At 39.2% G+C, this 13,833-nt stretch overlaps 1 protein-coding gene across 1 annotated transcript; it reads right to left on the bottom strand.

The window, feature by feature from the left end:
* Nucleotides 1–3,276: 3,276 nt before the first annotated feature.
* On the bottom strand, nucleotides 3,277–4,500 carry LOC134741737 (uncharacterized). The gene has a single exon (XM_063674630.1). It carries the CDS (start codon nucleotides 4,498–4,500, stop codon nucleotides 3,277–3,279), a length of 1,224 nt encoding a protein of 407 aa, XP_063530700.1.
* Nucleotides 4,501–13,833: the final 9,333 nt, after the last annotated feature.

Here is a 13,833-nt window from a genome sequence, read left to right on the forward strand (position 1 = left end):
ATGGGAAAACCCCCTTGCGCGTGAGTAAATCTATTTTATCATGAGGGAAATGCGAGGTGATAATGCTAAATTGATTTTTTGGAAGGTTTTGCACTAATGTATCCAATGAGGATGCCATGAATCTAAAAGAGTCTATAAACCTAAGATCTAACTTTAGAACCTCACTCTTTAAACTAAGTGATATAAATTTCTCTTTATTCTGAGGTATAACATTAACATTATCATACTTTTTCAATGATTTAATTATAAAGTGTGAGTCATACCCACTGAAATTATGCATCACTATGGGGATTGCGTTAATAATCTTATAATTTAAGTTGCAGTTAGAATGTGCAGCGCCCCTAAACTCACCTGTGAGGTGACAATGATCACGTACCCTATCATCTCCTAACACACCCCCACAAATATGACAGTTTATAACAGATTGGAATTCTACCTGCTGCTCTCGTGTAAGAGAACGCATAGGTTCTATAGTATTAATCTTGTTTACAAATGGCACTAACTCTGTCTCTAATGATTTAATAAACTCTTTCGCACAGTCCTCACCGCGAAATGTAACATATTTCGATTTTGATTCATCATATGAGCATTTAATAAAATAACCAAAGCTATACGGTTCATGTGACTGATAGTCTAGAGTATATGAGGAAGATTGAGACGGCAAGCATGTAGGTATTATAGGCTTTAGTAAAGCCTCGAAATCAGCATACACGACAACTGGTGCTCGTAATTGATTTCGAAAGTTTTTAAACTTTAATATATTATCCCCATCATTTGGTATAATTGTTTTAACATGGGAACAGTCATGTTTTATATGCTGCTTGAATTTAATTTCATTAGAAAAAGGTAAGAGACATCCATCACAAAACCACATCTTATGATGATGTCTTGAAAGCTGCGCGCTTATCAATCTACTTAATTTTTTTATCCAACAGAAGTGTTTCTTCTCACCATCTTCGATTATAAGCATATTTATATGACGGTCGCGTCGTTTTTTCGAATGATACACAGGTCCCGCTATTGACTCCTCAATGATTTCAAATACGTTTACACTTATATTATTCAATACTTCAAAACGTTTAATCCCACTCAATGACATGGGAAAAGACACTCCTTCAAGGTTTAGTATCTCCTTATAGTGGGGATATGATGTGGGGCGATCCACATGTTTATCACCAGGGTAGAGAGCACTAACAACGGTCCACGCAAAGCATGCGTTATCATCATTTTTAACATTAATACAGGCCTTCCTCGCTTGCACCCACTTTGGAAGGGGGATGTACGATGATCCTTGCAAGGGTTGATACTTATTAATATTCACTTCTAGATGCAGCACTTTACTTATAGCCCACCCACTGTCACGTTCTTGAAAGTCTTCAGCCTTGACTCGGATCTCCTCCATAAACGATTGATATATTTTATTTATTTTGCTAGCATCTAATGAAATCACTTTATTCTTAGTATTGAAAGATTTCACCTCCTCCACCTCCTGATCATTATCATTAACCTTTATCCATTTACTGTATCGTCCGAAGAGTTCTAAATTCACCTTAACAGCGCTCTTAACCCTAGAAATGTTCTCCTCTATAAGGTTAATAACTCGCAGGCGTACACTCTCCATGAAATCTTCAGGAGTGAGATATTCATCCTTCGAAAACAGTCTATATGAGATTATCCGGCTCTTGAAAGCGGATGTTACTATTTCCGTATCTCCATCATACATCTCACATTTTAGACTCTGTTTATGCATTGCACTCTTCAGGTGATTATGTAATGACGTGACATCTGTTTCACATATATCACATTTTCGCTTTTTGGAGGTTGATGCGTCATCTTTAGCTCGTAGTGGTAGCTCTTCATCGCTAACTCGACTGCGTTTCTCCCCCAACCGCTGATATGAATTTTCACATTTGGCAGGTATATCTTGCTTTGGAAAGGTCTTATCACGTTTAGAACACGCTGACTTATCCGACTTTAAATGTTTCTTACAGTAAACCACATGTCGAAGCATGTTATCTTTCCGAGTAAAGTTTTGGTTACAATATTCACAAACAATGACCATGTTTACTTTTTACACATCTACATACACTCAGACTGACGAAATTATTATTAGCTGGAAATTATTTACGAGGTACGGGGCGTGCCACGTGACGGCTGACTCGCAGGCAACTGGGCGTGCGTCTGCGGGGCGCGGGGAGCGGGGGACGTGGAAGTGTCTAGAAAGATGACGTAACTCAGGAATGCGGCGGTGAGGTGCGCTGGCACTGCCTGGTACACTCACATACACACACACACACACACACACAAATGTCGCGACGGCAGGTGCAGGACGGCGGGTGCCGCCCACGCACATATTATTATTATTGTGATTATTGCATCATCAATCAAAGACAAGTCAAAGAAGAGACTGCATTTTTTTTTTGCTTAAAGAATAATAAGGGTTTATGTTAAAATAAAAAAAATGGTTAGTTATTGATACTTTTTATTTTCATCAATCTTTAATCTATTCAATGAAAATATAGGTATTAAACAAAATATCGGCTGCATAACACTTTATTTCAGAGTCGACAATATCGTTTACGTTGCACAAACTACTTATAATATTGCGTGCCTGCTGAATATTGGTGGGGTAATATATCTTGAAATGCTTTTTGAAAAAGTTGAGACGGTTCTCATATGTAGACTTTATCTTGTTCAAGTATCCGATACGTGCGTTAATACACTCCATAACACATTCGATAAGACTCCATTCCATGTGGTTAATCACCAAGGGGTGTGAGTTTGTCATAGATTCATCATCATCGTCACCGTCACATGTGAGTAAAAGCAACGGTACTGGAGAGATACACATCCGAAGACGATCGCACTGAAGCAGCTCTGGTGAAACACTCATTGGGTTATGAAAGTAGTTTCCAATTACATCAACTTTTTCCGCAAACATTGTATTCCATTCTTCACAGGTGAGTTTATATTGTCCATTAAAACTGACACAGGTATCTAATCTGATTTTAGCTTCAATAAACTGCAACTTTAAGTATACATGGATATTTTCAATCAGAGCACTTGCGTCAGCAGGACAGCGTTTAAGATTGTAGACACTCTTGCTCAGCTCACAGCAACCGAAACCAACAACATTAGCAGCAGCAGCAGCAGCAGCACCGGAACAATCAATTGACGGTGTGTAAGAAGGTGAAAAAATGTTTGAATAATTCATTTTTTTAATTATTATTTTTTTAAAGCTCCAAGACACGTTTACAAGTGAAGACGGTCAATGGTCTACTGAATGATTTTACGCGTGGTACTGGTGAGTGCGTTGTACTCAAACAGTGAATCACTGATAATGAGACAGTATGCCGTGGTGTTAGCCGGCACGTTCCCTTTAAACTCCATTTCCAATTTAATATCAATAGCCCCAGCTCCCGAGTTGAAGCTGTCACACTGTCTTGACGTGTCGATGACTACCAATGGAGATTGTGTCTTGTAATGAGCATAATTTACTTGGGGGCTGGTATGATCACGGTTGTAGTAGGATAGTTGGAAATTGGTAAATGCGTCATATAAAAGCACATAGTTGTTTGTTTTAAATTCAGCCGAAAAGGAATCGTATGGATAATACTGTGCGTTCAAATACGCCCTGCAATTGGTGAGATTACAATGGTCGAATATACTCATATCTTTGCTCTTGTCGTTCCTACGAGCCGTTTGGAAACCAACAATGAGATAGCGAGGTTTCTCCAGCTGAGTACTCGTCTTGATGCACCAAATATGACGTTCTGAGGCAGGTAGTATGGGGTATTCATACAGCTCCCATGTGCGGAACGCTATCTGAACCGGTATGCTTCTCTCAACATACGACATTAAGCGCAGTTTCTCCTTGTCTGATACTTTTATGACTGGCATCCTCCATGTGACACGGGTGATTTCAATCTCACCATTTGGAACCGGCGGTTGCGGTACCGTGTTGGCATCAACGGCTGCTAAATCTAAACAGTTTACATCTGTACTGGCGCGATTCAATATCAACTCGTGTTTCCCATTCATTATAACCTTCTTATAGTCCTCGGCGAAACCCAAGATATGAGATAGTGGTATAGTTACAGTAAACTTGTCATGTATCTTTTTGGCGCCAACTTCCCACCCCGCCGTCTGAAGACTATGATCCATTTCCTTGGTGTAGGAGACTAGTCCCTTCATGGTGGACGTGATACCGCAGTTTCTCGCTTGATCAATCTCCACACCGTTCAATTCATAACGAATGTCTTGAAATAAAAATGCAGCACCATTGTTCACCAGTAGACATCCTTTCTCCACTGTGCCCTCCACTAATATTTGACTCTGACTCGGCAGTAGAATTAGATCTTGACGGTTGATACAAATGTGGATGTTGTCGTTATTTTTGAAAGAGTCATTATACGGAGTGTATGGGTGAAATTCTATACTTTCTATACTATCGTCGAATAACACCTTCTCACCAATGTCTAATATAGATGACGAGGACATACTTTGAAACCGATACTCTGTAAAAATGCACTGTTTTCTCTAGTCAATTTCTTTGGCTGTTGTTGTTGTTGTTGTTTCTGTAGTGACTGGTGCAGCTGTCTCTTGTTAATACGACGATGACGATGAGGATGAAGAGTAGTAGTTCTCTCAACGAGAGCAAGATCTCGACTAATTGTAGAGGTGTTGTTACCAGGGCTTTTATTGTTATGAATAATCATTTTACTTTTTACGAATATGCAAACGAAGTGCAATGCTTTCACCTCGAAAATTCACCGTATCACCGTGCTCGTTTACAATGCGCAAACCAATGTTTTGTATGCGAATGTTACTCTTCTTGACAGGCAGATATATAATGTTGGTGGGTTGTTCAATAATTTGATAGCCGGGCGGGACGTCAGGTGAAAACTCGTGTAAAACATGTGACGGCTTGTTGTTTACGAATGAGCCCTCCACAATGTTACACTCTATTCTTATAGTGTTTGTTATGATTATGTTAATTGTTTTATCCGACCAATGTGCAGTTTTTGCTTTGAGCTTTTTCGGTGAATAACCAAACAGTGACCCTATGCTGTTTGGTTTGTCAAAGTGAATATCATACTTTGGCGAGAAAATCATACATTTGGAGGTATTGTTATTTACCAAGATGTCTGCCACTGCCACCATTCCTTCACCCTCTGACCCTTTAGTCCTCTTTGACATTTCCTCCTTCAACAAGTGTATTATGCTGGAGAGCTCGTATGAACCTTCAGGAATTGCGATTATATCATCCCCATAGTGAAACAGATTATTGCTCTTATCAACATTGGGAATAGTGTTGAAAGTCTTAAAGTACACGAGAGCACACTCGTAAAAACCATCAATGTCCAATTCTAGAGCCGGTTGAAAGTCTACATTCAACACAGGCTCGTTACCGCTCACACTAATTGTGAATGATGTCATAGACATGATGATGATGATACCTGCTGACGTCTACCACGTTTAATGTAAGAATGAAGCTACACATGTAATGCTCATGATATTTATTTAAAACAAACGCTTAGCATTGGTATATAGGAAATCCAAACACAAGTGTCCACAATTTACAGTATTAAATTTCTGCAATCGATTGTAATTATACTCTATTCGCACGTTGCGTTGTTGTTGTTGTTGTTGTTTGACATCATTTATATAATCAATAAACTCTCGAGGTGGCCTCAAATCACCAAAGCTATCAAAATATAGACAATAATCACCCTTTTTCGCATAGGCACACCAATGCGTACCTTCACCCCGCTGAGAGTCCAAATTGATAATACCAGTTTCATAATAGTGAGGTTTCTTTGGGAGATTATCTCGCATGAAAACACCTCTAAAGTAGGGGATTTTCACTCTACGTTCAAATCTCACAATGTCCACATCGGTGAGAGCTTTACCCATTGGGGGTAAATTTAATTTCTTGTTTTTTTTTTTTCATCGCCTCCATTAGCCGGTGTAATGTAGAGTCCCATTCCACGTTTATAAGGTGCTAAATATAAACCTCTACCGACAATCTTGCTTTCGGTATTATTATTATTATTATTTCTGCTCTTTACCATTTCATAAATATTTTTAGCAACAGTGGTAACACCACCGGCCAAAGTTCCCGTGGCGGCTAAAGCACCCAGTAGCGGTATCAAAGCTGGCAGGAAACCGCCTCTCTTGGGTATCGGGATGACTCGCTGTTTGTGTTGTCCCTTGACAATTTTTCCTTTAACAAAATGTTTTGCCGCTTTTACACCCACTTTGAGTAGTGTATTAGTAGTTGTATCTTTCTTTTTCGCAATGTGTTTCTTTACAGCATCACGACTTGCTTTTATGACTTTTGATATGGGAATCATGCCCATACCGTGTTTAACTTTATACTTCATAATCTTATCTACCGCCAACGCGGCAATACGTTCACCAATTGGACGATTGTGGCCACCAAGCCAACGATTTTTAGCAGCTTTGGCCAATAGTAAATCTGCTTGATGTCGTCCCTCCAATGTCTTGTCACGCGAGTAGGCTATATCGTGTAATTTACAAGCTTCGTCAAGCGGATTCACACCGGGATCGTTGCGAGCCAATCTCTCCTTCAATCTAGTACCGGGACCGCAATAATTGTAACCGGGTATGTGCACTTCAAATGGTAGATTATTAATTAAACTATTTATTATACCACCGCCGCTACAGCTATTATGAGGTTGCTGTCGTCTACGTCGTTTGGGATTATGTTTAACACTAACCCCACCAATGTGTGTTATCATCTCAAGTATCTCTACTTGACTGTGCCGGTGATTATAAAGTATGCCTATATATATCTATATAATTTTTATACTTTTGGACATGTGAATGTGTATAAAATACACGTCCTTACGATTTGGTACATCACACTGAAATGAAGCTTAAAAAACAAAACACGTCACTCGCTATTAAAGATTGGAGTGTTGTGCTGGATGACAATGTAAAAGCACATGATCAAAACTCTTTTAAACATGGCTCGTTGCTGGCGAATAACATTAGATGTCTCATCTGTGGACCTTCCAATTGTGGCAAGACAAATGTTTTGTTGTCTCTACTCTTACATCCGAACGGTGTAAAGTTTCATAATGTGTATCTGTATTCGAAATCATTGAATCAACCTAAATACAAGTTTCTGGGTAAAGTTTTAGAGCAGGCGGGTGACATACCGTTTCACACGTACAATGATAAGAGTCAAGTCGTCCCACCGGAAGAAGCCGCCGAGGACAGCGTCATTGTATTTGATGATGTGGCTTTGGAAGATCAAGATGCCATTCGTCAGTACTTTGCAATGGGACGTCATCGTTGGTTGGATTGTTTCTACTTGTGCCAGACATATAGTAGGATACCTAAACAGTTGGTACGTGACAATGCCAATCTTATATTGCTATTCAAGCAGGACGAGTTGAATTTAAAACATGCCTATGACGATCACGTAAACACCGATATGAGTTGGGAAAAGTTTAAGGAAATTTGTCGCGAGTGTTGGCAGAAAAAGTACACTTTTTTAACAATCGACAAGGAGAGAGACATTAACAAGGGTCGATATCGTAAAGGATTTGACGTTTTCATTATTGTATAAAATTTAGTGTCATCTCCGGTTTATTATCAGTTTTATGCGGTCGGCTACTGAGGACGAACCTCTATTAATTTACATTAGCAACGGTGCACTTGTACTAAAAAAGAAGAAGAAGAAGAAGAAGAAGAAGAAGAAGACATGTTTGGTAACAAAAAGTTGAAACGGAAACTCGTAGACTCCATTGAGAGTGTAAAGAGAAAAGTAAAAGCGTTGCGAGCAGATAAGACGTCGCTCGACACTTCGCTAGCGCAAACCTTTGAACCAATTACAAAACCGCTCAATGTTTTGATGAATAAAGCTTTAGAGTCAAAGGGTAATAATAAGAATGATAATGGTGACAATGCCAAACCCACAGTAATGAATTACCCTCATCATCCTCATCCTCCCTTGATAAATACCTCCACACCATTACCACAAGGATCACGTAAAAGGAAATATCTAATCAAAACCGAAGAGCCCAATAGTAAACTACTCAAGTACAGTAATAATCTTTTAAAAAAAACACAACAGTTTGCTGTTGATGATGATGATTATGATTCTAATGATTTTAATGATGATGATGATGATGAAGAAGAAGAAGATGATGGAACAAAAACAGAGGGAGATGAAAAGCTTACGAGTAGCGATAATGATGATGATATGAAGTCGGCTCTTGACATTGACGCCGATGAAGGTGGTGGTGGTAATAATAGTAGTATTGATGATCTACAAAACAAATATATTAAACATCTTATTAAAACGCCAAAAATACCATTTGGTGTTTATCTCGAGGATGATAAAATGCATATTGGTAATAGTCGAGTTAAAATCATTGATGACGTGTTACATGTTAAACATTTACGATTCAACATGACTCCTGGACTGTTGGAACTCATCTTTAAAAGACTACCAAACAAGCATATTGTTTCGAGAAAAGATGTAGAGGATTACAATAAGATTTTAGACATGACAAACGCTCATCGTAGAGGATTCTCACCAAACGGTCAATTGAGTGGAGATAGAAGTTTAAAGTATCAACGCTACATTAAACAACTACAAGAATCAAAGAAACATAAAGGAGGTGGATGTTTGAACTCTGGTAAAAGGGATTTATTAACAACTAAAACTTTTTATCCGAAAACTGATTACATCTATTGGGATGATCCAAACGAACTGGTGAGTCGTTTACAGCTTTTGATAGCATCACAGAGTGCTGGCAACACCTCTCATTCGAACGAGATCAATGCAATCGTTGAGGAACTGACTGAGAGCGGTATAGTTTTAAAGTAAGAAAACTGACCCTCTTCTGTTGGCTGTTTTTTTTTTTAAACCTGTTATCTAATAAAACAGACCTGTTTTGTATCCAAGCCTCCCCACACGTACACGCCCCTTGTTATAAATACGGATGAGGACTCTCTCCATGGTTCACTTTCACAATGCCTCTTAACAAGTTTGGACAATACTTGGGTAGCGAATCTACAATCCGTGACGACATAAAAGTGGAACGAGATTTGGTAAATTTTGAAAATAGACGAGTGGCGGGAATTCACAAGTCTTTTCTCAAAACTGATGCCATATGTAGAGCTGAACTAGATGAACAAGTGGTATTTTTAAACGCAAAGCTAAAGGCAAATGTTAAAGATTTAAAAGATTTACGGTTCAAGTTTGAAAAATTATCACAAAGAATTTCTACACCACAACCACAAACACCATCGGAAGCGGCAGCGTTTCCAGGAAAGCGTATTATATTGAAGAAAAATGAGTAAAGCTCAAGTAGTCGACGAGATACATAAGTATGCGAGAAAAACATTTCCACGTCGTCGATTCGTTCAGAGGGGGCTCGATGACACGTGGCAGATTGATCTAATTGATATGCAAAAGTACTCCAAGTATAATAACAACTATAAATACATTCTAGTGTGTATTGATACCTTTTCAAAGTACGCTTGGATGCAACCGCTAAAATCTAAAAGCGCTGAACATGTTACAAAGGCAATGAGCAGAATTTTGAGTCAAGTCGGCAGAAAGCCCAAGAATATTCAATCAGATGATGGGAAAGAGTTTTTCAATGTCAAATTTCAATCGCTCATGAATAGTCATCACATCAATCACTACTCTACCTATAGTGCGATGAAAGCTTCCATAGTGGAAAGACTAATTAGAACCTTAAAACATTGGATTTGGAAACAATTTAGCTTGAATGGTTCATACAAATGGCTACAACTGATAAGCCAAGTGGGATATTGTTACAACAACAAACTGCACCGCACTATCGGTATGACGCCGGCGAGTGTGAATAAAAACAACTCTAAACAGTTGTTACATAAAGTCTACAATCACATTAAAATCAAACCTCGTGCCAAGTTCAAGGTGGGTCAACATGTGAGAATTAGTAAATATAAATCCACTTTCGCCAAAGGCTACATAGGCAATTGGACTACGGAGATATTTACAATAACTAAAGTGCAAACTACGAATCCAGTGACATATTTACTTCAAGACGCTAATCACCAACCCATCTCTGGATGTTTCTACGAACAAGAGTTGCAGAAAACTAAACACAATGACATTTATCTAGTGGAAAAAGTTTTGAAACGTCGTGGAAATAAAGTGTATGTAAAATGGCTCGGCTTAAATGAAAAGAGTTGGATAGATAAAGATAACATTGTCTAAGTTTTCCTTTTTCTCAATAAATATTTATCTACTCTAAGTCAATGAGGTTTCATTCAATAAAAACATCTATATATATATATATATATTTATTTTATAATTGTGTAGTACCTATTTATACATTCGCAGCGAGCTAGCAATTTAAAATTAAACAATTAGAATGGGAAAAAAAAACATCTATATCTGTACGAGGACTCTTACACACATTCATAATCACCGGAAGCTATTATGTTCGGACCTACCACACAAAATATAACATTGATCAAACAATTAAAAGATTTCATATTGAACACTGCACGTGAAAAAAGTTCCGCTTTAACACCGCCTAATAACACAATCCAGTCTTGATAGTTGATTTGAGCGTCTTCTACAATCTCTTCCACTGTATCGTTTAAATCATACCACATTACAATTAACCAGTAAACATGACAATCGTCTGCATGGTGACCTTCGAAATATATACGTTTCAACAATTTCGCTACTTCCCCTCTAAATGTGTGTAATGCCATGGGCAGGCGCCATCTTTTAATCAGAGTATTGTCCTCGAACGCTTTTAGCCACTTGATTTTCATTTCATCACTGCTGCTGCTGCTGCTGCTGCTGCTGGTATCGCTCTCGGTATCGCAGCAGTACATGGCCCCATCGTCTTGTGCTTTTGTTGTTGTTGTCATCGGTTGTGCTGCTGCTGCTGCTGCTGCTGCTGGTGGCGATTGAGAAGTGGAACTGCTACAACCACTGCCGCCGACGCCGCCGCCGCCTGTTTTAATGGTGGACAACCAGCACTGGCAGCACCAAGTGGTGGTGGTGGTGGTGGTGTTGGTACCGTCAGTCGTGTCAGCTGCAGCTGGGGAAGATATAATACAAAATATTGTAATTATTTATATTAAAAGTAAGCAAGTGTAAAAAGTGATAGATTTTCAAATTACATAGAACAGAGTTTAAATACTCAACATGTTAGTACAACTTGTATATAATTGAAATAAAAACTTACATTTGGTATGTGATGAAGCTTGCAGATCCATCGTTATTGACTATAACGCGATATTCGTTGTGACACTGGAATAGTAGTAGTAGTAGAATATGGTAGTAAGATGACTGTTTTATAAAAATATTGTTTACGAATCGCGAGCTCAAACGACACCGTACTGCGTGACGTCGCGTGAGGTTGGCTGGCCGACAACAACTGGGCGAGAGAATAACTTGCGTCATGCGCCGGGTGTCTAGACGCATGACGTAATCATGGAATGCGTACGCGGCTGAGTGGGCGTAGGGGGCGGGGTGTCTGGGTGCATACCTCATTTGCACGTGTCACTGCTGTGATGCCACATTCCGACATTCCAGTAGGACTCGCTGCGAATTTCACACAACGCCTAGTCCTACTATGATTCTGCTGCTGCTGCTCACATATAGTCTCGAAATTTGAACCTGTTATACAGTGACGAGGTGGCCTAAGGGTTCATCATCATCATGAATGAGAGACGTTAGCTAAAGAATAGCGCCGGTTCGAATCCGACCTTAGCCACTGTGCATGGATGCGCCACCCCGTCACTTTTTTCTTTTTTTTCTTTATAAACTTAGCTTACAAAGTGTACTCAGTGCTGCTAGCGCCATCTATACATTTCTTAGCGCACTTTTGAAACGTAGCTTCCTCTAACGGATCTTTGCCTAACTAGCTGCGGACTTTTTTAGAACTACTCGGACGGCAGCTCATCTATACCTTTTTGTAGCGGATGTTTTTGGAACTAAAACCTCCACGTCCACTGACTCTAGCGACATCTATACATTTCTTAGCGCACTTTTGAAACGTAGCTTCCTCTAACGGATCTTTGCCTAACTAGCTGCGGACTTTTTTAGAACTACTCGGACGGCAGCTCATCTATACCTTTTTGTAGCGGATGTTTTTGGAACTAAAACTTCCACGTCCACTGACTCTAGCGACATCTATACATTTCATCGAGAACCATTAAGCGAATCGATAACTCGCATACAAAGTGGCGCCATCTAGCGGTGATCATTGCGGAACTAACAAGTGGCGCCATCTCACGGATCTTTGCCAAACTAACTAGTGGCGCCTCTGGCGGATTTCTATGGAACTCACAAGTGGCGCCATCTAACGGATTTGCTATGAAAATAACAACAGGCGCTCTTACACATACACAGTGGCGCCATCTAGCGGGGATCATTGCGGAACTAACAAGTGGCGCCATCTATACATTTCATAGCGGATATTTTTAGAACTAACTAGTGGCGCCTCTGGCGGACTTTTATGGAACTAGCAAGTGGCGCCACCTAGCGGATCTTTGCCAAACTAACTAGTGGCGCCATCTGACGGATCTTTGCCAAACTAACTAGTGGCGCCCCCTAGCGGAAAAGTTTTGGTCTAGAACGGGAGGAGGAGGAGGGGCTAGAACCGGCACAAACTAACTACTCTCCCTCCCCCCTTTCACCCCCTATCTTTCCGCTCTTTACGGCTAATATATCAGGATTCCTGTTTTTCGTGAAGGATTGTGGAATGATCTTAGGGGGCTGGAGATAAACGGTTTTATGTTAACTCGATCGGATTAATAAGAACAAGAATAGAATAAAAACATTTATTGGTGGTTTTTTTTATACTACGTCGGTGGCAAACAAGCATACGGCCCGCCTGATGTTAAGCAGTCTCCGAAAGAGAGCAGATTCTGAAAGTAGGATTTTTTTGTGATTAAAGGTGACGTTCGGTTTCAGACTGCACCAGCATTACTGCTGCTGTATTGTAGCACGACATTACTGCATTACTGCCGCTAAAATGTATAGCCGAGGGATGCAAAATTTCAAACGAATGTATATTTTGAGAGTAATTGAGATGAAAGGTTTAACCCGCGCAACGGATATATCTTCCGTCGCAAGTTTCGTGCGTCGCGCCATATATTTTTAATGTCCTTCTAATTTATTGGCGTTACGCCCTTCTTAATTAAAGGGGCTCACTGACTATCAGTCCGCCGGACGATATCGGCCGGTCAGTTGTTCGGAACTGTCAAATTTTTGTTCTAACTGACAGGCCGATATCGTCCGGCGGACTGATAGTCAGTGGGCCCCTTAAGGGGGATTGACATTAGACCTGTAATTATAATCATTGAGTTATAATTACTATAGTGAAGCCATACCAAACGATTAAATTGTCGTAATCGCAACCTTAAAACCCAACAAGAATTTAAAACCCAATTAAAAAAATATCTACTACAGAAAAACTTTTATTCTACTAAAGAGTTTTTTTTCGGAAAACTAATAATTCATTTTTACCTGCCAGTATCTTTACTCTCATACCTAATATAATTAACACTAAAATTTTAAAGTATAATTCTAATTAATTTAAATTCTTCATAAACAATAAAGATGTAAGCCAATATTTTGACTCATATTTAATTATTTAATATTTAATAATTCGATTTTTATTAAATTTATGTATTAATGATATTATTTTAATTAAGTACATATTATGATTAGTACTAGAAATGTAAAAATACACCTAGATTTAAGAATGTTGCAGTGCCCTACCAGGGTGTCATGTACCTACAAATGTATTTATTGTAACACCTGTACTATGATGA

Source organism: Cydia strobilella, chromosome 5 (assembly GCF_947568885.1).
Source record: "Cydia strobilella chromosome 5, ilCydStro3.1, whole genome shotgun sequence".
Taxonomy (NCBI): domain Eukaryota; kingdom Metazoa; phylum Arthropoda; class Insecta; order Lepidoptera; family Tortricidae; genus Cydia; species Cydia strobilella.